The 27,499-nt window shown below is 45.6% G+C and overlaps 1 protein-coding gene across 3 annotated transcripts; it reads right to left on the bottom strand.

Moving 5' to 3' along the window:
* Positions 1–26,386, bottom strand: LOC105485062 (iduronate 2-sulfatase). Of its 3 annotated transcripts, XM_011747243.3 has the most exons (9): positions 26,107–26,384; positions 25,253–25,389; positions 24,409–24,586; positions 22,004–22,092; positions 19,197–19,397; positions 17,434–17,604; positions 11,503–11,629; positions 8,172–8,345; positions 1–4,462 (listed from the first exon to the last, which is right to left on the bottom strand). In XM_011747243.3, the coding sequence occupies exons 1-9, from the start codon at positions 26,207–26,209 to the stop codon at positions 3,990–3,992; spliced, it is 1,653 nt and encodes a 550-aa protein (XP_011745545.2). In that variant the 5' UTR covers positions 26,210–26,384; the 3' UTR covers positions 1–3,989. The 3 variants fall into 3 exon arrangements, with proteins under 3 accessions (XP_011745545.2, XP_011745546.2, XP_011745547.2); XM_011747244.3 differs by lacking the exon at positions 8,172–8,345 and having other exon boundaries at positions 26,107–26,386; XM_011747245.3 differs by lacking the exon at positions 19,197–19,397 and having other exon boundaries at positions 26,107–26,386.
* Positions 26,387–27,499: the final 1,113 nt, after the last annotated feature.

Below are 27,499 nucleotides of genomic sequence, written 5' to 3'. Positions count from 1 at the left end.
TGCAAAGGAAAATGAGTATTTATTCAATCTCCATATTGGGGAGGGGTCTATGTGTTTAACAGGAAAAGACACAGAAAAAAACTATCACACAGGAAAAGATAAATATGTTTGATTACTTTAAAAGGTGAAACCCATAACCAAAATTTAAAGGCAAATTAACACAAGTAGAAATACAAATGCCCAACTATCGCACAAAGAGAACCACGATCAAGGTCACTAACAAGCAAAGAATTTTAAGCTTTTTGTTTGTTTGTTTGTTTTGAGACGGAGTCTCGCTCTGTCACCCGGGCTGGAGTGTAGTGGCGCGATCTTGGCTCACTACAAGCTCTGCCTCCCGGGTTCATTTCATTCTCCTGCCTCAGCCTCCCGAGTAGCTGGGACTACAGGTGCCCGCTACCACACCCGGCTAATTTTTGTATTTTTAGTAGAGACGGGATGTCACCATCTTGGCCAGGCTGGTCTTGAACTCCTGACCTCGTGATCCACCCGCCTCGGCCTCCCAAAGTGCTGGGATTACAGGCGTGAGCCACCGCGCCCGGCCAGAATTCAAAGTTAAAACAGGTTACCACTTTCACCTGTTACCATCAGGCTGCTTATTTTTATGTTTTTTATTTGTATGCATGTTTACTTTATGTTTCAGTTTACTACCCCCTAAGGCAGCAGGAGAGCAGGAAGAGAAGCAAAAGAGAGATGTTTTTGACAACTTGGCACTGACAGACTATCCTAAGGGAATAATCTGAAATACATAAAAACATTTTATTCACAAAATTGGTCATCACAGCATTATTTACAATACTGAAAATCTGGAAATAACCTAAATTTCTAACAACTGAAAGAAGGTTAAGTAAATTATAAGACTATGCAATAAAATATATTACCAACAATACAAAGTATCTTTGTGAAAATCTGTAATAACCACACATAATACTTAGTAAAAAAAAAAGAACATAAATTGCATGATAAAGAACACAATATGACCACAACAATGCAAAAAATTCACACCCCCAAAAAAGACAAGATATTATCTGGCAATTTTGCAGTAAAATACTCATGTATTTGTGCTGCATTTCTAATTTTTCCATAACTGACACATCAATTTTATAATTAGGAAAAAAATACCTTTTTAAAGTAAAGCAAACACAAGATTCTTTAGCAATGTTCATTCCATCCCACAATAGAGTCTAGAGAGTCACAAAAACCTCAGCCTCCTTCAGGAGAGGGGGGGAGCTTAGTAGTGAAAAATGGTCATGAATGAATGGGTGAAGAGAGGGAGGGGACAACCTAGTAGGAGGGAGGTAGGGATAGGCAAGGGAAAGGTGGGGACCAGTAGTCATACTGGTCAGCCAAGGAAAGGGGCATTGTGGAGTCAGGGAAGACTCTGACTGCTCAACAGAGGTCTGTCTAGACCCAGTAGTAGGCACTGACGGTGTTATCAAAGGACAGGATCAAAGAGAGATTTTAGGAAGACACATGGATTATTTTAGGGACAGGGGAGGAAGGAGGAGGGGTGGGTAAACTACTTGGAAAGAAAGGGAGAAGGACTGAGAAGATGGCAATGGGAGTGGGGAAGAAGGGGCTGATTGCATTTGTGACCTCACTACCAAACATACTTTGCTCATCTCCAGATAAGTCTTTGTGGGGTAATGCAGGGCAAAGAAACAGCTCATAAGAGGGACCTGCCAACATCCAACAAATTCAGTTCAAATCCACAGAAAATCTAGGAGTCTCCAAAGAAAATCACAGTCTCGCTGTGTCGCCGAGGCTGGAGTACAGTGGCACGATCTTCGTTCACTGCAACCTCCGTCTCCCAGTTCAAGCAATTCTCGTGCCTTGGCTTCCTGAGAAGCTGGGATTACAGGCATGTGCCACCACACCTGGCTAACTTTTGTATTTTTAGTAGAGACAGGGTTTCACCATGTTGGCCAGGCTGGTCTTGAACTCCTGGCCTCAAGTGATCCACCTGTCTCGGCCTCCCAAAGTGCTGGGATTACAGGCGTGAGCCACCATGCCCAGCCTCTAACGCACTGGGTTTTAACAGGCCCCTCAGGTAGTTGTGATGTTCCCTCGTGTTTGTGAGCCACTGAATGAGAGTCATTCAAAATGTCTAGAATCACTAGTTCTGTTGTCAGCTAAACCATATGAAAGAACCCCTGCTCAAGTGAAATAAGAGATTTCTACAAATAAAGTGACTGGAGGACCACTAATAAGTCATGTCCAGCTTAGTGGGGTTGGGGAAAGGTTATATGAAGCAACAAAGATATGGTTTCTCTAAGCCAAGTCAAGGTAAAGAACTGTGGAGTAGGCGATAAAGCCAAATGCACTGAACTATGTCATAAGGAATTTACAGGCTGTATTGTAAAAGTCACAGTGAACGTGATGACAGCAACAATGAGGATGAAGAACAGTGAAGAAAAAGCTGAGGGAAACCATTGACCAAAGAAAGCCGAGGCTCAAGAGAGAGACGAGCTTCAGGATCAGGAGATGAACAGGGCTCTTCAGTCACAGAGAAATCGTTGTTGCCAGAACAGTCAGTAACTTAACTGCTTAAAAGATCATCATGCTACCATATATACCTCTATTGTAGGCTAATTAATTTTAAAAATCTGTCTAAAATTTACTGATTTTAATATAATATCTTGTCATTTTTGGTAACAATACACTGCAGTAACTTAATGTACTTTGCTGTATTTTGTTTCACAAACATTTACCTTGAAACACTGGAGACTTTGTAAAGAGACAATTACTAAAAATTACTCCTTCACTACAGGACATTAGATATTTAATATTTATTTAGAAAGCTGCTGACACTTCTGATGACTACTGATAACTGATAAGATTCAACATGTTATAAATATGAGTTGTAAATATTCCATCCCTTTTGAGATTATATACACTAAGCTTTTTACTGCCACTGGCCTTTCTGGATACTTTCATATTTAAAGAATACAGAACCACATTCTGAGAGATTGACAATGACCTAATATTACACTAATGAAGTCTTCACAGTCCTCAAAATAATTTAGAATTTAATAAAATAATTTAGAATTTAATTAATAAGCAATTAAAATGGAATATTTTGTGCCTCCTGAATAAACACATGTCTGCAACCAACCGTCCCTAAAGAAGGATACTAATATATTTTGAGTGATTCAATCCATCCATGGATATAATTACATCTTTAAATGTTTTCCAGTGTGAATAACAGTCTTCCAATAGATGGCCATTGAGTTCAAGGGTCATATTATTTGTTAACAAATTATTATTTGGGCCAGAAAGTATCTGAAAAAAGTTTAACCAAATTTCCTACACACCTCATATCTCTAGTTTGTTGAGCATTATTTATTATTTGATGTAAAAAGTCTACATTAATTACTTCATACATATTTTATCTTGAGATTTTGAAATCCCATGGTCTTAGAAACAAAAATAAAAGATCTTAAGACACCGGCTTCTGGTATTTTTTTTAACTTTAGATTTGAAAAAGAAACATGGATTACATGTTAACATAATATTTTGAATATATAGGGCTACATAAGATACATTATTAAATTATAAACAAAATAATCAGGAATTTAGTGTGGTGCCTAGTTTGATATATGGTTACTTTTTAAAATGCACTAAATTCCACAAATAATGAAAGTATTCTTTGTGTATAATGTTATGTTTGGTTATTATGTATGGTCTTCGTATCCGAAGGTATGACATAATTTGTGTTTGTTTGCTTTGTATTTATTCAGTAAATAAGCTGTAACTGTTTTAAAAAGAGGGAAATTTTTTTTAAACTGGTCCAATTACCAATTATAATAAAGACTAAACGAAAAGGGTTGGCTCTTACATATTCTCAGGCCAAATTGTTGATGCATGTTTGGATTAACTAGCCCTCAGGCTGCTTCCAATATTATGGGTAATCACAAAACAACCAGGTCTAACTCCTCCTCTCACCAGCTGGAAGGGAGCACATTACATTTGCCATCCACGGTTGGCAAAACTCAAGGCATCAACAACTGGAAAAGATCTCCACCTTGGGAATCATTATACATATTATGATCCTGCAATGGGTCAGAATCCACAAAATACAGTTCCCCTGCATGGATGTCAGAAAAGTTAGCCAGAAATTCATCAGGATTGAAGCCAACCCACACAGTATACCTATAGTCTATGGTGCGTATGGAATAGCCCATGATCTTTATATCTTTTAAACTCGGCTTGTCAGAATTCCACTGAGGGAAATCTGCAGGCCGGGGATACTGGCTATAGGCAATCAGTTCACGGGGATTACCAGGGAGGTATGGATCCTCTTCCAAGTCACGGAATCGAAAATGCTTCAGAAGGTTCTTGCCTTCTCTGCACAGCTCAACGTGAAATGAAGGAACGGGGCAGCGAGGTGGAACCTGCAGTCCTGCAAGTCCAGCCAGCGTGGGAAAAAGAGACACCAGTTCCACAAGGTCCATGGATTGCCTGCCTGAAACAGGAAGCAACAGAGCAGAATGGGTTACATTATAAAAGCCTGCCATGGCCAGGCAGGATCAGTAAAGGAACCTGTCTGGGCTCCATGTTTTCTTTTTTTAATTTACAACATTTATCTTTAACAACAGACGTTTAGAAACACCACCTCAGCACCTCACCCTGCATTAATTACTCATCCAATCAAATAGCAGGATGCAAAATTAAGAGTCCCACCAGCCTGTTGGCACTTTTTAAAACAACCTGAATTTTGGAACCACCAATGTAATAACTGACTCAGACAAGGATCATCAATTAAGGCTAAAACCACCAGGTAAAAAAAGTCTGTTGAGGAACAGGATATTCTGAGTTCCACAGGATCACCCCACACATTACCCCCTTCTGGATGTCTGCATTAGAGTTATATTTTCACTTTATTACTGTCATATACACACACCATAACATTTACCATCGTAACAACTTTTTAGTGTACAGTTCAGTGGAATTAAGTACATTTACACTGTTGGGCCATCATTACCACCATCCATCTCCAGAACTCCTCTTAATTTACACAACTGAAACTCTGTCCCCATTAAATAACAACTCCCCTTTCTCCATCTTCACCCAGCAAGTGGAAACCACCATTCTACTTTCTATGTCTATGAACTGGACTACTCTAGATACCTCATAGGAGTGGGATCATACAGTATTTGTTCTTTTGTGACTGGCTTATTTCACTTAGCATAATGTCCTCAAGGTTCATCCATGATGTAGCATGTGTCAGTTTCCTTCCTTTTTAAGGCTGAATAATATTCCATTGTATGGACAGACCACATTTTGTCTATTCTTCTGTCAATAGACATCTGAGTTGCTTCCACTTTCTGGTTACTGTGAATAGTGCTGCTATGAACATTAATGTACAACCTTTGATTGAATACCTGTTTTCAGCTCTGTGGATATATACCTAGGAGTGGAACTTCTGGGCCATAGAGTAATTCTATGTTTAACTCTGAGGATCCACCAAATTATTTTCCACAGTGGCTGTACCATTTTACATTCTTACCAGCAATGCACAAGTGTTCCAATTTCTCCATATAATCACTAACAGTCTTAACACTTGTTTCGTTTGTTTGTTTGTTTGTTTGTTTAGACGGAGTCTAGCTCTGTCTCCAGGATGGAGTTCAGTGGCGCAATCTCGGCTCACTGCAACCTCTGCCTCCTAGGTTCAAGCGATTCTCCTGCCTCAGCCTCCCAAGGCATGTGCCACCACACCCAGCTAATTTTTGTATTTTTAGTAGAGATCGGGTTTCACCTTGTTAGCCAGGATGGTCTTGATCTCCTGACCTCGTGATCCACCCACCTTGGCCTCCCAAAGTGCTGGGATTACAGGCGTGAGTCACCACACCCGGCCTTTCACAGCTCTTTGTTGTTGTTGTTTTTTATTAATAGCCATCCTAGTGGGTATGAAGTAGTATTTCATTGTGGTTCACCCATATTTAAAGTCTAAATATTGTACTTTATATTGATTCCTGTTAAAATTGATCTTGGATTTGCACTATCATGCTGGCCCTTCTGGATCTTTAAGATAGTGCTTTATCATGCTTGATTTCATTTTCTAGACACTTAATTTGTAAGCAAAATAAAAAGAAAACAAGTAAAGAAAGTTGAAAAGGGTACCTTTACAATGGCAAGATCTGGCTGATGCCTAGCTCTTTAACTGAGTGATCAAACTTACAATACTAGTAACATTGGCCATGAAGTGCACCCCCCTACCCCCAAATGTGACACAATGGGAGAATACAACAGCCCATGTAGCACACGTGTCAAGAATATTACCCTGAATGTAGTCATGTGGAAACAATCAGACAAATCCAGGCTGTGGGACACTGTATAGGACAACTGGCCTGGATACTTATAAAAAGATGAGGTCAGGGAGATAATGGGGCCAGAACATGTAAGGCCACTGTGACGACTTTTACTCAGATCAAGAAGGGTACATAAGAGCCTCCTGTGCCGGGCTGTGACATGACTTGACTTGGGTTTTAGTGAGATCACTGTGGCTACTCTGAGGAGGAAAACCTCCAAGGGATCCAGGGCACAAGCAAGGAGACCATTTAGCAAGCTGTTGCAGTACTTCAGCACAAGATAGCAGCAGTCTGGGGGTCCAAGGCAGTGGCAGGGGAAGTGGTGGGAAGTGGTACACAGAGTCTGAATGGAGTGTGACAGGCTTGCTCATAGACTGAGTATTGCATATGGAGTAAGAGGAAAAACCGGGGTTGAGATTATTCCATGATTTTTTGGCATGAGTGACTATTTTCATTTCTTGAGGACAAGAAGAGTGCTGAAGGAAAAGCTGAAGATGAAAGATGTGAAGTCCAGCTTTGGATATGTTAGGCTGGCTAAGTGGGAAAGACTGTTGGAAACAAAAGCCTAAAGTTCAGGGAAAAGACACAACTAGAGATAAAATTTGGAAATAAACTGAAAGGCAGTGCAATTACATCCATTTCTAAATTGCTGAACACTTCCCAACGAAAGTTTCAGAAAAGATTCTCAACCAATCAGAAGATCTTTCCCAGCAAACAAAGGGCTAAAATCATGCCTTGAAACTGTTTAACCTTTCTATCAATGACATGAAAAAAGACAGGGCATGCAGTGCACAAAAATCAAATGTGTAAAAAATAAAATTGGGTAGTATAAAGCAAACTCGGAAAGATCCAGAAAGGCCAGAATGATGGTCCAGAACCAGACAAATTTAAACAGGAATCAACATACAGTACAAGATTTAGATGTCAAGGATGGATTAAATGCATAAGTCCAGAAAGGGGGCAATCTGGTTTAGCATAGTTCATAGAAGAGGTGCTCCAAAAACAGCGAACATCATACGCCATTTCAGAGACAGTATACAACCTGTCTCTGAAATGCACTGGGCAGATCGAGTCAGGATAGAACTCACAAGAACCCACACAGGTTGCCCACACATCCAGGAGGGGTATCTGGTCCAACTGGTATTCTGGAAGTGCTTTCTCAAACTGAAACATTTTGGAAGACAGAGACCAGAACAACCACAGGTCTAAACACTACCTTGTGACGAATGGTTGAAGGACTGGGGATTTCAGCCTAGAGAAGAGAAGGTATTGGTGGAGGGATAGGGTGGGAGGCATCACTGCTGTTTTCAAAGTTTTGAAGGACTAGTACATGGAAGTCAAAGTAAACTTGCTCTTCACTGCTGGGGAGGGCAGAGTAGAATCACCTGGTAGATTTTACAGATCTAGTGGTTCACTAGATTGATGAGCTGTCAAAATGGAAAATGTACCCCCTACAAAGGAGGCTGAGTCCCTACCAAAAGGGTGCATTGAGGGAAAGGATTCTACTCATCTGTTATGGGGGCAGCCCCTTCCTCTAAGCTCTGGAGCAGGCTCTTGTAGAATGTACCACAGCCCTCCTCATCTTGGGGATGCATCTGTTCCTTTGTCCATCATCACCCCACAAGGCTCCTTGTGGACAGGGACCATACTTGTGAGTTCAGGTGCTGTCACTCTTTCCCTGCCCAGAGTATGGGAGATGCTCAGGAAGCATGTGCTGACCACAGAATGCTGAGAAGAAATTCCAACACAAGGCAGGAAGCAGGGTCTGTGTAACCTCCAAAGCCTATGATTCAATAAAGTGGTTCACATATAAACTAAAGGTGATCTTATTGTCAAGCAATATCATTTCAGCATATTTTATACCTGGTTCCATCAACTCTGAGGCGGAATCAAAAGGGTCAAGGTAAGGGAAAAGCTTCTCGCCTGCCTCCGGAAGTGAAGCCGTCCTTCCAGGAACATAGAACATCAGGGGAACATGGGTAGCAACATCAAAATTGCTGTATTTGGCCCATTCTCCATGTTCACCTAGAGCCCACCCTAGTTCATAAAAAGCACAGAATGACAGAAAATGAATAATCATCATACCACAGCTTGTTTAGTTTAGACACCATTTCATTTCCTGTTGTAAAAACCAGAGAAAGTAGAAACTCATCACCTAGAAGAAAAATTTTCACTTGGAATTACCACAGAAAGGGTGATTTCAACTGAATGCTGCTGTACTCAAAATCAGTTATCTGTCCTCATGAGGAAACCTTTAAAAAAGAAAAAATAATGAAATTTCCAAACTCAAATATCTTAACAAACTACTAGCAACATATACCTAACGTAGGGCTCTGTGGTGGTTCCCACATATGCATTCCTCCCCTGCTAAGACACGCTCCTCCTTGACAGAGTGGGAACCCTGAAAGCTGTAGTGTCACCACTGCCCTGTCCTGTACCTACCTATCTTTTGACTCATTTCCTCCAAGCTCAGGTTTTCAGTTTTGGGTGTGTGCCACCTAAAACTGAGCTGTGGAACTGCAGCACAATCATCAAATTCAAAAAAGGCAAGGACATCTGGCTCAGATTTTAAGATACACCATAGATGGAGTAAACTAAAACCTTTGATTCCAGATCCTTAACCCCGATTAAAAACAACACAACCCTTCATGCCTATTTAAAACGTCCCTTGCAAAAGATGGTTTGAATATTCCAAGTTGGAAATACCCAGCCTTTTTAAGTTACAGCACCCTTTTTGATACAAAAAATGGGCATGACAGAAATTGTATAGTGAGTAGTGTTATAAAAATAACCAAACACACCAAAAGCTGCCACGGGTAAATTTGAGAAAGTGCTGAAATACACCACACAGCGTGAGACCTTGCTGGCTCTGTCTAACAGATGACGCTGGGGCTGCAAATGGTGTCCCAGCCTTCCAGCGTCTGTGGTCTCCAGAACAGGGCTGAAACCTGTTCTGCGCTGACACTGCTCTCCTAAGACGACCCCAAGTTGAGAGGAGCCTCTTACCCACTCATCTATAATCAAAGCAGACTTGATGCCCATCAGAGTTGCCCAGTGATTCTGGTGAGCCCTTCCTCCCTCTGGCTGTGAGTACTGGGGAGCATGGTGGGGACTTTCAGATAGCTCGGTGGAGCGCAGAAAGAGAGGGAGTTCCCCCTGACTCCTGCCCCAGTCGGTCAGCCCCGTGGGCCGAGGGGTAGCCCCACTGCTCAACCTCTCCACTCTCTTGGGGAGGACGAGGCAGCCTTGACCCACGAGGGCTGATGAATGGGTCGGTTATCGGCAGGCTCCTAGGCCACCAGCTTGGAGATCCCGTTGTCCCTTTTAGATTCAGTGTGGCGGGAATCTAAAAGGTTGAGGATGGAGAAGCCTGCAGGATGGCAAAGTGAGGGACCCCGGCAGTGGGACCTCAGGAATCCACCCCTGAAACTCTGACTGGGGTGCCCGTGGAGGCCCTGAAGGTACAGCAGTCAGGCGCTCTGTGGCATTCTGAATACTGGCACGCAGCCTTCGGCCTCTGCCAGCTTTTGTGAGCTGCCCTGCACCAGGCAGAGGTGGCCCCCAGGCCTGGCACAGGGTCTGACACATGGCACATGCTATAGAAATAACTGTGGACTGCCTGACTGCAAGATCTCATTGAACGTCTGGTGCCGGGCCTCAGCCTGTGCTGCTGCAGCCAGGAGCAAATACAGGGAAGTCCGGCTAAGGAGAACGCATGCCTGTGTGGGCCCCAAGGATCCGTCTCAAGATCAGGAGGAACAAGAGGCCAGTGACCTTGACAGGCAGCTCAGGAGGTTTCTGGCTCCTGCTCCAGAGGCCCAAGATGAGGACGTGGCAACACAGGGAGGCCCAGGGAATGATGAGCTCAGGGACACCTGTTAAACTGCACTTTCCCATGCCCAGACCTGCAAGTTCCTGAGACCAGTTGCAGAAACCAGCATGTTTTACTAGCTCCCAGACGGTTCTAATGGAGAATGTCCCAGGAGGGTACTCTTAGATGGGCTATTTGTAATCTACGGCAGCTGCCTCACAACAAAGAGTGTGTTCATGGAGAAAAGGAAACTGGGCACTGAGGGGTCAGAAGCAGATGGCAGATCATCGGGAATATGTGAAAAATTATGGCACCTCCATATATAATATTACAGACCTTTCTAAGGGAAAAAGCAGGCTTCTGAGAAATGACCCAGAGATTGTCTATGATATTAAGTGTACAAAACCAGGGAACGTTAACAGTACACACAGAACAAGCAATCACATCTTGTGACATACATGTTACAAACATACACATGTATATCCCTTTGTGCATACGTGCACAACTGATGGCTGGCAGATGGATCCCTAATCCATTAGCACCTGTTAGCCCTGAGCAGGTGGGAGAAAAGGGCAGGATGTTCTGGCCCTGAATTATATGCTCTGTATCCTTTTTTCTCTTTATGATAAGCACAGGTTATGATTTACTATTATCCTATTTCATATTTGATGATATAAATTACTTTCCTTTTTCTAAGTATATCAGTATTATGGTTATACTTCAAAAGAGGCAATATTTTTCAGAGATAGTGATCAGAAAACAGAACCATCTGGGATTTGCTTCAAAACAATTCAGAGATGGGGGAGTGGGTGAGTGGGAAACGGGGGGAGCTGCTGTTTTATTCCCTGCTCTTGGAATGTTGAAGAATTAAAAAAGTGCTTTTAAAAAGATAGTTTCATTTTTGGAAAAGTAGGAACCAGCCTTAAAGGAGATAAAGACTTGAAAATCCCAGGCTCTCAGCAGAGAAGACAGCGGGGATGGGGTGGGAGGGCTGGAGCCAGGCCTGAAGAGCTTGCTGGGCTCTGCCAGGATTGTTCTGGATCCTCTCCACCCAAACTAAAAGACCTCCAACCCTCCAGTTAAAAATGGGGGTTACAAGAGCTCTGCCACACAAATGGAGGGTTCCTGCTGCATTCACCAAGAAAAAAAAAAAGTTGCTACAAGACCCTCCCCCATCCACCCACACCTATCCGTCAAGCATCTAAGATAGAGGTCTCAGGACTAACAAGTTGATCATAAAAATACCCCAGGATCCCAGACTCAAGGCACCACTGGTTCACAAAAGAGAACAAACCCATGTTTATGTCAATGGCAATTTTGCAAAGCATATTTCACAGGAAAGTTCAGATGTTTTGACTCACCAGGGAATTTCAAAATGCTTACCATGATCCGAGGTAAATGCAACAATGGTGCTGTTGGCCAGCTGAAGATCGTCCAAAGCACTCAAGAGGCGGCCAACCTGTGTATCCAAATATGACACAGAGGCGAAGTAGCTCTGGCGGATTTTCCGCTGCAAATTAAAAAACATAATAATGAGAGTGACTGCAATTTAAATTGCCATGGTATACAGAGATAATGCTTGCCTGAGTATCTCTCCCAATCCCAACCCCTTAGTTGATGCCCTTAATGATTTTCTCAGCCAAAATGTAACACTCCTTTTCCTACCGTCTGCATCGCTTCACCCACAGAGTCACAGCAAAATCTGTAGGTCTACGAATAAGATACATTTCTAAGCAAATCAGATTTCACTTTAGGGCACAGATCACAGTGGATGAATGTGTCACCTACTGCTCCTTTCTGTCTCCCTCACATATTCTGATGGGTTCCAAGAGATGAACATGTACACAGAAACTGATCCTACAGTCCCTTGAAACACAGGCCCACACACACTCTGATAAAGGTCACAAAGATACAATTCAGTTCTGTTAATTTCCTGTGGCTGCCATAACAAAATATCACAAATTGGGTGGCTTAAAACAACAGATATGTATTGTCTCCTAGCTCTGGAGGCTAGAAGTCCAAGATCAAGGTGTTGGGAGGGCCATTCTCTCCCTGAAGGCTCTAAGTAGAAGAATCTTGCGTCTCCCTAGCTGCTGATGGTGGCGGTCAGTCCCTGGCATCCCTGTTTGCAGCTGCATCACTGTGTCTCCATCTTCATGTGTTCTTCCAGTGTATCTCTCTCCCCTCTTCTTAAAGGACACTGATCATATTGGATCAGGAGCCCACCTTACTCCAATATGACCTGATCTTAACTAATTACATCTGCAATACACCTATTTCCAAATATGGTTACATTCTGTGGTACTAGGGGGTTAGGACTTCAACAGCTCTTTTCAGGGAAAAAAATTCATAACTTAACACATAACAACAACCCTGACTGAGCCTTTCCCTCTGATCACTTTCTAACCCAACAGCAGATTACAACTGCGTATTTTCATGGACCATGGCTGTTACATGGAGCTCATTTCTAACAAACTGTCAGCAGGCAGAAGAGCAAGGGAGAGACCAGAGAGCAGCACGTCCTTCACAGTCCCTGAACCCAAGAGGGGCTTTGGGAACAGCCAGATAATACCCTGAAGTAAATGAGCCACCGGCCCCTCCTGGGCTCTCATCCCCAGCCTGGTTCACAAATGCTAAGAACAAAGATTAATCCTCCACCCCAAAGAGGGGTGAGAAGAAAGCCATGACTTCTCAGACCAGTCCCTGACTTATCATCTGGACCCACCAGCTTCTTCTTATCACTGCCAGGGTGAGGACAATCATAAGATTCACCCGTTCTCACTTGCAGTCAAGAGAAAAGATATACATCTAACTTTCTAGCAGGATTATGTTGAACCCTGGCCTACTTATACTTTCTGGTAGATGAAGTCTTCAGCCTGAAACGTGTGGAACTTTGGTCCTCCTGGGGAAGAAAGACACCTGTCAGGATGGCTGTGTCCTATACAAAAGTATTCCTTCCTTCCTATGCTAGCCCCTGGATGTAAGGCAATAAGCAGACAAGGTCCTCAACCTTGATGAACCACCCCATCCAGTGAGGACACAATCACGGAGACAAGAAAATGTTTAATTATCAGTGAGGCCTGCCGGGTCTGTCCTGCAGACCCTGGCCTATGGAGGAAATGAGTACTCAGACACAGGTATGCAGTGTAAGAGCAGCTAGGTGACTGCCTAGCTCTAGTGGCGAGACAGCAGCCCCGAGAAGCTGGAGCTGCTTGCTTTTACTCAGTGCAGGCACAATGCCAAAAACCTGGAGCCAACCTGTAGGTAATTAACATTTATTGTTCTCCTTCCAGGGAACCTCACATGCACAGATGATCAAAGGTCAGCTCCTGGTCAACATAAGTAAACAAGACTGTTTAAGATAAATTCCCCCACACTTCCTTGTACCTACTCCTTGCCCTCTGCCTCAGGGTTATAGAATAGCTGCCTTCAGCTATTCTCCCCTGGGGCTCTGCAGAACCTTCTGACCTTTCAGAAGGTTTGTATCCTTTCCCTATAGTTTTTCCCACCACTCTGACCGATCCCCCACAGAGGCCCAGGGGTGACACAGGGGAATAAGCCCTCAAATCTGCCTGGGAGATTCAGGGAAGGCTTCACAGAGGAGTTAGAACTTGACAAGAAGCGCCTGCAGTCAGACAAATGGGGCTCGGATGCTCCAAGCAGGGGCTGCAGGGCATGGAACAGTGTGGAGTTGTGACGGAGTAGGTTGTGTGTGGGGCCAATAAAAGGCTCATGTGACTGGAGAATCAAATGGGAGGGCAGAGGGGTGACTGGAAAGTTAGGTCTGGGCCAGATAATATGGACCTGGTGGGTCTATCCAGGGAGTGGAGACTCCAAGTTCTAGGTCAATGGAGTCACTGAGGTCTTTCAAGGCGAGAAATTGACATGATCCGGGCTGCAAGTTATTAAGAGTCATGTTGCAACAGGACACAGACACAGATTCCAGAGGCTTTAGACAAAATGGTACTAGGCCACTGCTGGGTACGTAAGAGGTGCTCACCACACTTGCTGAATGAACAAAACAAAGCAAGGCCCACTAAAGTGGTCCAGAACAATGTGATGAAGGATCTAGAGGACCATGTGGATGTGAGAGGAATTTAGGGGCATCAAGTAGACATGGGGGCAGGGAGAGCAGAGCAGGAGGAGGTGTTGAGGAACCCCAGGGTGACTCCAGGTTTCACATTCAGCTGGTGGCATAATTCGCTGGCATGTAGGGGCAGGCGGTGCAAGAGGAGGAGGAGGAGGAAGGAGTTCCAGAAGGGGTGGAGCTGGCCAGTAAGGAAGTGACACGGAGCTCAAGGAAGGTCAGGACCCACACAGATGGATTTTATTGGCCACCAAGGTCAGTGCTGAGGTGAAAGTTTAGTGGGTTGGGGAGGTGGAAGCCTGCGTAGAGGACAGAGAAGAACAAATAGACAATGAGGCCACAGACATAGCCAGAACAGCCCAGTGTGCAGTCGTTCTGCCTTGGAGGTCAGGTGAGGGAGTGGAAAGCAGAAACAGGCAGGGGCAAGGGGGCTGGCACTTTTGCAGCTGAGAGGGATGAGAGCAGATGGAGAGGCTGCAGGGAAGGTGAGTGAGAAGGAAGACCTTGCTCTTTTTGCTTGCAGACGTGGGAAGCAGGGACAGTGGTGGGGAGTCGAGGGAAGAGGCCTCGAGCCCAGAACATGCAAACACAAAATTCCAGATCTCAGTGACGGAGATTATTAATAGAGCCCATTCAACAAGTACACACTAGGTGGCATCTGATCCTCTGAATGGCACATTAAGGACTCCAAGACTCAGAAGGGTTAGTTAACTTGCCCAGAGTCACACAGTTGATAAGGGGCACAGCCAGAATGTGTACCCACATCCACCCCATCCGATCCCCTACCTCCGCCTATCCACCAGCCTCCATTTCTACAAGAGGAAAGGTGCTGTCCACTGAGAAATGGGGCACAGGGGTGGCAAAGGCCTGGAGGGGAGCAGTGAAGGGGAGTAGGGAAGAGGTCATACAAACAGAGCAGCTGCAGAGGACAAGTGAGGTGAGCTGAGCAGAGAGCTTGCCTGGGCTGCTGGGGCTGGAGGCGGGGTATCTGAGGGCCTCCTGCTTCGTGGGGGCGTGGATTTTCTCCAGCAGCTTTCAGGACTTGGACTGGAGAGCAGAGGGTGTGGTTGGACTGTCTGACGATAAGGGTATTGCAGGAGGGGCAAGGATAAATGGACAAGTATGGTGAGCTAAGCAGCTGGGAAGAACAGTAGTCACCTACCACCAGGCCTTAGCTATTTAGGAAAGCAACAAAGCCAACAGGCCCTGGACACAAGGGGGAGATAGAAATGCATATTCTGGCAATCCCCGTGAGGTGGAGCAAGGGAGGTGCTAGAAGAGGTTGTGGTCAGTGTGGTGACTCAGAAGCAGCAGGCAACAAACTCCTGAGTGTGGCCCCTGAGGTCACTGGCTCATGTGGAGCTGAGTTAGAGGGCTGGAGCTGAAGAGAGCCCAGAGCTCAAGAGTGCAGTGAGATGGGCGTGGATGCGGACATCCAAAGCTGCAAGAGGACAGTGAACAGGCCCGAGTTCAAGCGGAATACAGGGCTGGGACCAGCATGTGCATGCATCAGGGAGGCCCTCTGAGTCATGCTGTCCACTGTGTCTAAGGAGAGGACTAACAGAACTTGAAGGAGACTGCTCTGTGCAGCCGAAACGGTCCTAGATACTTCTACATGCTCTCTTTGATTCTTGCTGAAAATCTCTAAAGTAGGTGTTATCATGGAAAAATTTTACCTACCTTGTTTCAATTTTATAGAGAAGAAAACTCAGGGAGGCTCAGGGAGGTAACATGACTTGACAGAGGTTAGGCAGCTGGTATGGGGTAGAACATGAATTTGAACCCACACTGCTGGGAACCAACAGATCCAACCATGGGGCTTTGGAGTTACAGTCCCTGGGGATGAATCGGCTCCACCTAGCACTAATTTTGTGCTGTCAGACAAGTCAGCACACCTCTCATGCCTTGAGTTTCCTCACCTAGACAACAGAGAGCAGGTACCTCACTAAGTCCCCATGAGGACTAAAGGTAATACCACACATGAATCAGCGCCCTTCCTGGCACACAGTCCATTTTGAAGGGTCGTTTTAAGTGACCGTCACTAATAAAGCATCCAGGTGCAGCCTCAGGGCCAGTTCAAGCCACTTCATCATCAGTAGCCCAGAAACACAAAATTAGAAAAAAAACAGATGGATGCATTGCTTTCCAAACTCTCAGTGAAACCAGAATCAAATGGATTTGAGGAATGCACACCTCTCACCACCCACACTCTTGTTGTGCAATCTCAGGGGCCAAGTAAGTTTGGATAGCAAGGGATATCTGTATACGGTGGTTTTATTGTGTTTGTTTTAAACAATACACTACAGCAGAGACTCTCAAACTTCTGATGAATCAGAATCACCTGGTGTGTGTTTTTTTTTTGTTTTTTTTTTTTTTAAAGAAATATCGGTTGTCAGGTCAGGTTCCACCTCCAGCTTCCAACTGTGTAAATCTGAGTGGGCCAAGACTTTGCATTCCCAACAAGCCCTCCCAGAAATTCTAAGGCAGGTAGTCCAGGACGCATACTTTGAAAACCCTGCCATCTTCCATTCACTATAGCTTGCCTGCCACAGCATTCATGTGGTAAGAGAAGGGCACGGTTCTGTGTGGAATATTCCAGAAAGAGCATTAGTCAATGTGTATTCTGCTCTCCAGGGAGAAAAGGTGATTGATGAGTCAGTGTGAGGATTCTAATTATGTGGTTGCTCTGCCCCTAAATCATGGCAAAGGAATGCCAGACATCACAACTGGATGGCACTGGCCATGATGGTGTCCCAGTTCCCTCTGCACCAAGGTCCTGCTCACCAAGCCACCCCCTGAGAGTGACAGCTAGCCAGGATGGGCTTTTCCCACAAAGGGAACCTGCAAGTACCAGCAAACCAAGCATTCTGGGCTGCTCGGGAGTTGCTCATCACTCTACAACTAATGAGCTATCACCTAAATTAAACAGTATCCCCCTTGGTTAGGAATGGTCACCCAGGCTGCTTCCCCACCCGTGTCCACAAGCAACAGATATTCCCTTCTTTAGAAGGTAAGACACTGGCTGGGAGAGTTCTGATCCATGCAACACTGCCTGTGTCCTAAATACCTATAGGACACCTCCACCCCAGCTCTTTGCCCGATAACTCACACAAAGAAAGCTCTTAATAAGACATTATAGATGGAGTTGTGTCTACTGAGAAGAGTGGTTTCACCTATGACACTATGTCATCAGTGTCCAATACATCCTCCAACTATGTCCTTGATACCTGAAACTCCACAGGAATTGGGCCATATGGCACACTGATGTTTAAGGCTTGGACATCTTCCCGTTGCCTGATGTCCATCCAGGGGTTGTACGCCACAGGGGGTAGGCCATCAGGGACCTCGGAATCGGGGGCCAAGGTGATGTTCTCCAAGGGATACAACTTCTGAAATTCCTTGGGGAAAAACACAAAGCCACAAAGTTGTCACTGTTTTAGCAAAAGCACAAAGTTGTGGCTCTATTAGTATCTATGCTGCCTTTTCTCTAAGCCTGTGATGCATTTACATGGTGGCTCACTAGCATTTCCCATGTGCTCATCCCTGACCTGGAAGTCCAGCCTTAAGTTACTCTCATGAGATGCCAATGGCAATGAAATCATACGACTTCTGTTTCCTACAAACTGAGCAGCAACAGCTCTCTTCCTTCATACAAACAGATGCCCTTCTGTTCCTGTCCCCACCTCCTGCCTGGCTAGAAAAGTGTCATGAGGTGTTGGGTTCCCAAAATCACCCTCAGGTTCAGTAATTCACTAGGGGAACTCATAGGATTCAGCATTTAGTCTCACTCACAGCTATGATTTATTACAGTAAAACACACTCAGCAAAGAAAAAAGGACATGAGACAATGTCTAGAGGAAACTAGGCACAAGCTTCAAGTCCTCTTCCAGGGAAGTCACATAGGATACACTTACTTCTCCCAGCAATGAGTTGTGTGATAATACATGTGAAATGCTGCTAACTAGGCAAGCTCATTAAAGCCTCATTATCCAGTTTTTATTTGGGGCTGGTCAGGTAGGCATTGTCTGTCTGAAACATACCAAAATGCCAGACTCCCAGAAAAAAAAAAAAAAAAAAACAAGGGTTCATCATCAACCACAATGTTTGTCTAAACAGTTTAAGCATAGTAAGTCAATTCTGGGAGTAGTGGGAACACTCTGGAAATCAAAGTTCCCAGATGCCAGCCAAGGGCTAGACTTATAAGCAGGCCTTTCAAAGAATCACAGCCAGGTCAGCTTTGTTAACTGTTGTCTGCAAAGAGGCAGGAGAGGTGAACCTCACAGCCTTCTTCTATCAAGGGGGCTGACAGCTCCTACTAGGAAGGCAAGATCCCCTGGGCCAATCAAAGCAAGATACCTGCAGCATCAAAAAGCATACCGCTGGTCTCTACTCTCATTACATGTGAGGGGCATTCTCTGCAAAGTCAAAAGGATGGGATACTCAGGCCCTCATAAAACATGATAGGGAAAAATGGAAAAGGATTCTAAAACAGAAAAGACTACATGCTCTAAATGACATACAAGCAAGTACAGGATTTGAGGTTCCAAGAAGCAATGCAGTGCTTTGTGTTTACACGATCTAACCTGACAGGCTCGGGGGAACAGGTAGTTTTTAAAGAGGGCTTCATATTCCCTGGGGCTGTTCTGCAAGGGCCATCCCTTATTACAGGCCTTGGCAGCCAGCTCTGATTCACTTCTCTGTGGTGATCTCGCCATCCAACTCAACATGTGCTTGATAAGTTCAAGGAAAGGAAATCAAATCCTCCAGTGGAGGGAAGTGGAAAGCCAAGCATTTCTTACAAGACTCTTACATGTTCTTGGCCTTGGCCTCTAAATCCCATCTTCACTCCACTGAGGACACTAGTGCCCATCAGGCATCCATGATGCCTGGGGATGGCAGGATGTGGCCACCTTCCCTGTGCAAATCCCTCTCTCAACAAACAACACAGCTGTGGTGGCTGTGCTGGATCAGCCTTCAACCAGCTCTTCACCTTGGGGTATCTGAAGGGGATGTGTGGCTTATGATACCCAACGGCCAGGAAGAAAGGACTGGCTGACGTTTTCATCTTTTCCAACAACTGTATGGCTTGCTCAGTGCTCTGTTTGTCAGGCAAGGTGCCCTCGGGCACATCCACCACATCCACAGGGCAAAGCAGGTTGGCATGGAGTTCTCCGTCTGGCCCTCGACATGTCTTTCAAAACAAAATATATAACATCAGCTTTTTAAGTGTAAGAAATGGAAGCCATGAAGGCTACACACACAGATTTAATGTTCACATAATCAGCCCTTCATGTGTTATTCAGACTGAACAGACACATCAGAAGTAGAATTAAAACAGAAAAGTGTTTCTTGTTTTCCAGGCAGGGGCCAGAAATCCACTAGCACTTAGTTTCTTGCCACTAATACTCTTTCTCCATATCATAACTAATTAAAAGAAACCCCAGTAGACTATTAAAAAAAATCCATCTCTAATTCAACAATAAAAAAATGCCAATTAAAAATGGGCAAAGGATTTGGATAGACATTTCTCCAAAGATGATATACAAATGGCCAACTGAACATGGAAATGTGGTTAACATCATTAGTCATTACGGAAATGCAAATCAAAACCACTTCACACCCAATAGGGTGGTTATAATTTTTTAAGATGGAAAATAACAAGTGTTGATGAGGATGCAGAAAAATTAGAACCCTCTCACATTGCTGGTGGGAATGTAAAATAGTGCAGTCACTTTGAAAACCAGTCTGGCAATTCCTTAAACAGTTAAACATAGTTATTATACTGAAGAAAACGAAAAATATATGCCCATAAGAACACTTGTACAAAAATGTCAAAGGCAGCACTATTTCTAATAGTCAAAAGTAGAAACAACCAAATATCCATCAAGTGATGAATTGATAAACAAAATGTGGTACAACAGACAATTATGTGGCCATAAAAAGGAATGAAAGGCTGGGTGCGGTGGCTCACACCTCTAATCCCAGCACTTTAGGAGGTGAGTGGATTGCCTGAGGTCAGGAGTTCGAGACCAGCCTGGCCAACCTGGTGAAACCCCGTCTCTACTGAAAATACAAGCATTAGCTGGGTGTCGTGGCGGGCACCTGTAATCCCAGCTCTCGCAAGGTTGAGGCAGGAGAATCATCGCTTGAACCTGGGAGGTGGAGGTTGCAGTGAGCTGAGATAGCGCCATTGCACTCCAGCCTGGGTGACAAGCGTGAAACTCTGTCTCAAAAAAAAAAAAAGAGGAATGAAGTACTAATTTATACTGTTATGTGGTTGAACCTCAAAAACAGAATTCTAAGTGAAAGAAGCCAGAAACAAATGGCTACATAGTGTATGACTCTATTTATACCAAATGGACAAAATACACAAATCCATGGAGACCAAAAATAGTTCAGTTGTTGTCCCAGGCTGGGTGCTGAGACAAAATGAGGAACAACTGGTAATGGGTACATGGTTTCTTTTGAGAGTGATAAAAATGGTCTAAGATCGATTTGGTGTAGCTGCACAACTCTGTGAGTATACTAAAAACCATTAAATTGTATACTTTAAAAGAGAGAGCATTATGGTATATGAACTCTATTTTAATTAAAAAATTAAAAAGAAAAAAAAACATTTCAAATTACAAAGACAGGTTAAGGCTTGTAAATGACAGGGTCCCAGTCAACTTGATAAGGTGACAGTCCATGGAATTTCCAGATCTTCAGCTATGCTAGGCACAGAATGAAACCTCCTGCTTTATTTCCCAAAGTAGACATGTTGGCCGTGAGACCAAAGTTAGTTTTGACCATGATGTGTATATCACAAAGACCAAGGGGCTGTGTTAGCTGCTGTTCCATCTCAAAGAGTGTTGCTGCCTTTTCACAGCCCTGCCTTGCTCACCCCACCCTTGGGCAGGACAGCCCAGCACCCGCCTCAGACCACTTGTTCATCATCTATATATACGCAATTTGCAGCACTCGAGGGAGATTTAGTGTTGTCAGACCCGCCACTTTGAGAAGACATGGGTAGGGGGGCAGTTAGGGCAGGGACCTGGCCTTCGTAAGTGAGGCCACTAAAAAGGAGCAAGATGGCTTCAGGGAATTAAGATGGGATCTTCCCTATTCAAGCCACAAGCCAAAGGCCAGAGCTCACAGTTTTCACTGTATTCTGAAATGGAAAGCTGTCAGGAATTTAGAACAATACCTTCCACCTCACCTCCAAACCCTCACCCTTCCCAACATGTTTACTAAAACCTCAGAGGTACATTTCATTTCTCAGTTCCCCAGTTGGTTTTCTGAGTTTCTTTAAATGTGGGTTTTAGTTTCATTTATACATTTGGGTTTCCTCTAAACCAAGATTTTCTTTGTAGGTTACTTTTTTTCATAATGCTCTAAAAATTTAAAACCCCTATCAGATGTCTCAGCTGCTGAACATACACATTAGGTCTGAGACAGATACACGGCATGCCTCTCTCCCATTCTGGGCTAAGGCTCCTGGAGCTCAGCCTCTTTTCTCCCTCCCATGTCTCAGCATCTCCTAGTCTCATCCAGAGTGAGCATTGGGGAGCTATTCAATGATTCTGATACATTAGAGCCCAAGGTTTTAGAACAAGTAGCACCCACCAGCTTCTAGAATGAAGCCACTGCTCCTGTCGGGCCTAATGCTGAACTTACTTCTGTCAAGACATTATCACAAATGAAACCCACAACTTTGCGGTGTATAACCAGCTTCACAGAACATGCAGTATACCCAGTAGTTTATGTGACAAAGGAAAAAGTGGTTCCTCTTCAGAAATGTCCCTTTCACAGCCTTACCTTAGTGTTTTCATACTTCTCAGAGGAAGGATGATAAGGTGGAAAAGACCAGCTATATGGAGAATCATCGGTATGGTTAGAAGTTATCCCTTGGAAAAAAAAAAAAAAAGTTGTTAAAACATGACAAAAAAGTTGTTAAAACATGACATAAAAAAAAAGTTGTTAAAACACTCCCCATAACTAAAACTCTGTAAACAAAAGGGCAAGTGGAACCTCTCTTCTTCGGGGCTGTTTCCTCATCTATAAAAGTCCCCTCTAAAGCCAAACTCTCTAGTTTCTATTTGAGAACTGAGCATCTGACTTCCTGGTCCCTAAGCCCTAATGATTTGTGATAGGCTCTGTGGAAGGGACCCACAAGGACAAGAACAGTCAGCTCCTTAGAGCCCATGCTGAAACCTATCTCTCACCCTATGAAGGAGGCAGCAGAGGCATCAGCACCACCAGGGAGTTGATGGGGGCAGGAAGGGGAGGCTCAGGGAAGGTATGTGCCTTATCCGATGCTAACCAGATATTAGATAAGGCAGCCAGGACTCAAAACCATGTTTTAGAACTCCAAGTTCAAGTGCTCATTCATGAAGCAGAAACCCACCCTTAAGCTTAGTAGTTTATAGTTTATTTGGGAAGACAATATAGTAGTACTGGAAACCAAGGAAGGACTGCCAGCTTTCAGAAGCATCGAAGAGCCAAGTGGGGGATCCTCCAAGCACAGAGGTTATTGTGAGTCAGGTGAGGACTAGCAGGGAGGACTTCTAGAAGCCAGTAAGGCCTGTGAGGGATCTGAAGGGAAGCGCTGCCTATAGTGGTTAGCCAGGAGTGGAGGGGATCACAGGCAGAACCTCGAGAGAAAGCATCAGCAACAGTCACACAGTAGGACTCCAATAGGGAGCACCAGAAGAGGCAGGAATGCAGAGAAAGAGGGCAGCGGGTGGAGGACCTATGAACACAGCAAGCACTGTGGAAAGAGCACACAGGAGGCCAACCACCACAGGTCCAAATCCGGATGCTGCCTCTTAGCATCCCTGCAACCTCTGGCAAGCTACTTGACTCCCATGAGCCGCCATGTCTTCCTTGGGAAATGATGATGATGATAAAAACCCACCTCGCTTGCTGTTGGGAGGATTAAAGGAGTGGCCAGCATGGTAAACGGTACATACCTGGCACTCAGTGGTGGCTACTGTCATCTTGAAGCAGGCCCAGTGCTAACAGAAAAAGGTCTTGAGAACACAGACTCAGCTGAAAAATGTGTTCCCACAAGGGCTGCCAGAAAAGGTTTATTCTCTGGGAAGGACATGGCGCTTAGAGCCTGATGCCAAAATCGAATCATCAGGAGGGAGGAAGTCAAGCAACATCACTCAGTCCTTGCCTGGCTTCCCCTCCCAAAGCACAATCTCCACCCTCTGCTGTGTTTCCTCCTCTCTCCAAAATCATCACTTCCCTGCAGCTGCATTCAGGCAAGGGGTGTGGTAATGAGAACAACAAACTGCAGAAAGTTCTCCTGACACTGGGCTTTTGGCTGTGCAATATGATTCGCGACAGGTTCACCTCTGAAACTGGCCTGACTTAGTAGAGCTGAATGTTACTCTCAACCTGGGCTGACCAGCCTGACCAGCTGGGTTCCTGCAGAAGGCTGCCAGGCCTGCCAGTGTAACCACTGAGCAAAGGGAAAGAGACTGAAAACATTCAAGCCGTCATTCCCAAATGATAAGCATTATTGTCCCTATGGTGCTCTTGTCTTCCAATACTTTTTTCTCCGTTTTTCTCAAATACTCATGCATTACTTCTATAAATAAAAAGTTTTAAAGTTTGTTTGCTTTTCACTATCCCCATATTGGCATTAAAGACAGCCAGTTTATCAGGCAGCATTTGAGGTAAGGAATGTCTCATCTCTGGCACCCTATAGTTCCTGGGTACCAGATTATACTCATCTTTCTGACTTAATTTCCAGAGTGGGTAGCAGCCCCCACCTAAGCACAGCCCCCTCACTGGGCAACAAGTTAGCAACAGCAATGCTGGCCACATGGGAGGCCCTCAGGTGTCCTCAACCCACCCCTACGTTTACTGACAGGTACCCTGCAGGGAGGAGGGTGGGGCCCCGAGCTGGACTTCACCCAACATTGCCACCTCCTCAACCCGTGTCCTGCCTACCACCCAAGGAGCTGAAGGACCCAACGGCACACCCTCAGTGGTTTCTGAAAGGTAGCAAAGCTCTTTCTACCCTTTTCCACTTTGGGTGAGAACATGTAGCTGGGTTGACAAGTTGGTTTTTTAGAAAGGAAGCACTGAATAGTGAGGCACTCGCCCAGCCAGAAGAGCGATCTGCAAAGACAGCCCCATCCCCAGGACGGGATTGCTGGATTCAGATACCACAAACCAAGAGAACCCAGACTCTGAACATGGAGCAGTACCAGGGTGAAAGACTTTTCCCACCGACATGGTCACATAGCCATTCTCCTTGAAGTACTGGGGGATGGTGGAGAAGTTTCCAGCGTGCACCCTCCAGTAGGAGTTGAAGTCGTACAGGCGGGTGGTGTCAGGTCTCCTGCCAGTGAGGAAAGAAACGCGGCTCGGGGCGCACACTGCTTGCTGTTAGGGAGCAGAAGCAGAGGTAAATGTCCTCACAGCAAAACATGTCTGCTATCTCTTACGTAACCAAGCAACTGCCCTCTTGACGCCCCTAGCAAACAGCTTGGTAGCTGAGTCATGCAGAGCTCAAACCAGACACTGGGATTTGGGCATCACCTAGGCAACAGACAGCTTCCCGGAGAGAGAAAGGGAAGCAATCAGCCCCTGAAATCAGCAGATGCTTATCTCCTCCTACGCAATGGCCTCCCCAGGCACGCAGACCTGCCAGTGTTGCTGGGGGCAGAGCCATGAGGGGGTTCAGGGAACAGAGCCACCCTGACTAGCTCTTACCTGAGGCCCAGTCTGCAGACCTGTGGGTGCCCTTCTGCAGTACCCCTTCCTTCTGAGCAGCAGGCAAGCCCCCGTTCTGGGAGAAAGCTGCCCAGGGCTGCCGTGAGCACATTAGGTCCAGGGCAGACCTTCCACCCAAGGAGAAGGCCACCCTTGAAGGTCAAGCTTTCCCATCAGTGGAAAGCCAGATTTTCTCCACTACCATTTTCTAGACTGCTTCCTCCTAACAAGATGTCCCGCACAATCTGCGCCATCTGACAATAGCTGAAGCTCCCCGCCCCCAACCCTCAGTGCCCGAGGAGGCACACACCCACAGCTAGAGGTTCCCAGACATACCTGCGCAAAGGCATTCTGGAAGAGGAGGCTGTGGGATGCCAATTGGTCAATATTTGGGGACCTCACCAGCTTATCCCCATAACAGCCCAGGGAGGGGCGCAGGTCATCCACGATGATGAGAAGAATGTTCAGAGCATCTACACAGGAGGGAGGGGCTTTGGTGAGGTAACCTGCACTGACACTGAACCCTCCCTCATAGTAGGTGCTAGATTACTAAGAGGCCCAAGGCTGGACCCTGCACCTTAGCAGCCCAGGCAGGGAGGGGGCTGTGCCTCGGCAAGGGTGGGAGTGGGGCTCAAGGAGGAAGCCTGAATCCTGGGTGGCAGGGTTAGGCTTTGGTAATGGCCTCAAACCTGGGTGAGGAAGCGAGATAGTGAGTGAAAGACGGTGGAAAGGAAAGATGAATTTAGGAAAAAAAGAGAATGATGTATGGAGGAAAGGACAGATGGTTGGATGGAGGAAGATAAGGAGGAAAAGATGCATAGTTGAAGGGAAGAAAGGATAGAGAGAAGGAAGGAAGGAGAGAGGCAGAAATATGAATAGATAGAAGGTAAAAGGGACGGATGGACTAATGGAGGGAGGAAAGGAAGGGTGAAGATGGATGGAGATGGGAAAGATGGGAGAAAAGAGGAAGAGAAGCAGAGGGATAGGAGGAGGATGGATGAATAGAAGGAAGGAGGGAAGGGAGGGATGAAGGGAGGGTAGGAAGGAGTAAAAAATGGAGGAAGGGAACGAATGATGGATGGATGAAAGAAAGAATGGTAGGAGAGAGGGAGAATAAAAACAATGGATATAAACAAAGGAGGAAGGAGAGGAGAGAGGAGGGGAGACGGCAGGGAGGGCGTGGGCGGCACCTGTGGTCGAGTTGGCCTGCGTCTCGCATCCGAGAGCGACGCAGACGGAGCTCAGGACCAGACCCAGCCAGATAAAGCCTCGGCCGGACCCGGGCGTCGGCATTTCGGCTTCGACGCGGCCGCTCCGGAGCGGCGGTGACAGGCTGCAGCAGGTGGCGCAGTTAGCAGCAGCCGCCGCAGCCACAGAGGCCTCCTCGTCGGGAACCCATGAAGACTGCGCAACACAGCCGCCGCCCGGGCCCGGAGGCCCGGGCGCTGGCCACGGCGCGAGTGCGTCTGTGCGACTCTTCCCTGCGTCCCTCCCTTTGGGGGCGGGTTCTAGAGGTGCGCGTCATCCTGCGGCAGTAGGCGTGGCCGAGAAACAGGCGCAGAGCCGGGGCGGGCCAGCTGCTTTGCAAGCTTCGCAGACCCAGCGGCCCGCAGGCCCCTAGGTGTAGAACTGCTAGGGGTATTGCGATTCAACCACTGCCCTTAACAACTAGCAGTTACCCGTCTATTTTGCCTTTGCTTGTGCTATGCCTTTCACCTGGAAGCCCTGCCCCTCCTTGTTATCTTTATAAAAGACACGCTTCTTGTAATCCAGCCTCAATGCCATTCTCCTTCCATGAGGACTTTTGAGAAAGTCCCTTCCTCCATCTAAAAGGACTCCCTTTCCTATTCATTTCTTCAACTAATTCTTAAGTATCGCAAATATGTATGCCAGGCGCTGTTGTTGGTACTGGGGCTCTATGTCCCTGCCTTGGTGGAGCTTAAAACTATAGACAGACAGACAGACAGACAGATAGATTAGATAGATAGATAGATAGATAGATAGATAGATAGATAGATAGATAGATAGATAGTCAGTCAGTTGGTGGGCATACCCGGTCTGGAGAAAAATAAAGCGTGGGGCATGCTTGTTATTTTCTATGGGGTGGCCAGGCAGGGCCTCACTAGTGAAGGGGCATTTGAAAATTTTGAAATTTTGAAAATTTTGAAAATTTGAAAATTTTGAAGGAAGTGAGGGAGCAAGCCGCATTGAGGTCTGCAAGAAGGGTGCGCCAAGCAGAGAGAGCAGCAATTGTGGGGAGATGGAATCTTAGCCCTACACTGTACTGTACTGAATACTATTATACCGTCCTAATACTGCAAACACAGTTGGATTTTCAACTTTGAGAATCAATCTATAACAAAGCCCAGATGACTTAATTATGACTAAACGACAATGGACAATGGGAAGGTACAAATATAGCTGTGATGGTGCTGTGATGCACTGCTCAGATCTCCCTTGAAGACCAAAAATTTTACTTCCCTAGCTGGCTTGAGAGCTGTTAGCTGTCGTGAGCCCTCATCAGAAAGTGTCTTAGAAAAAGATAGGCACCTCAGCCAAGATCATCCCCTGTCCTCAGGAAGC

This window comes from Macaca nemestrina, chromosome X (genome assembly GCF_043159975.1).
Source record: "Macaca nemestrina isolate mMacNem1 chromosome X, mMacNem.hap1, whole genome shotgun sequence".
Taxonomy (NCBI): domain Eukaryota; kingdom Metazoa; phylum Chordata; class Mammalia; order Primates; family Cercopithecidae; genus Macaca; species Macaca nemestrina.
The sequence above is the reverse complement of the archived record's forward strand: the minus strand, read 5'-3'. Positions and strand labels throughout refer to the sequence as shown.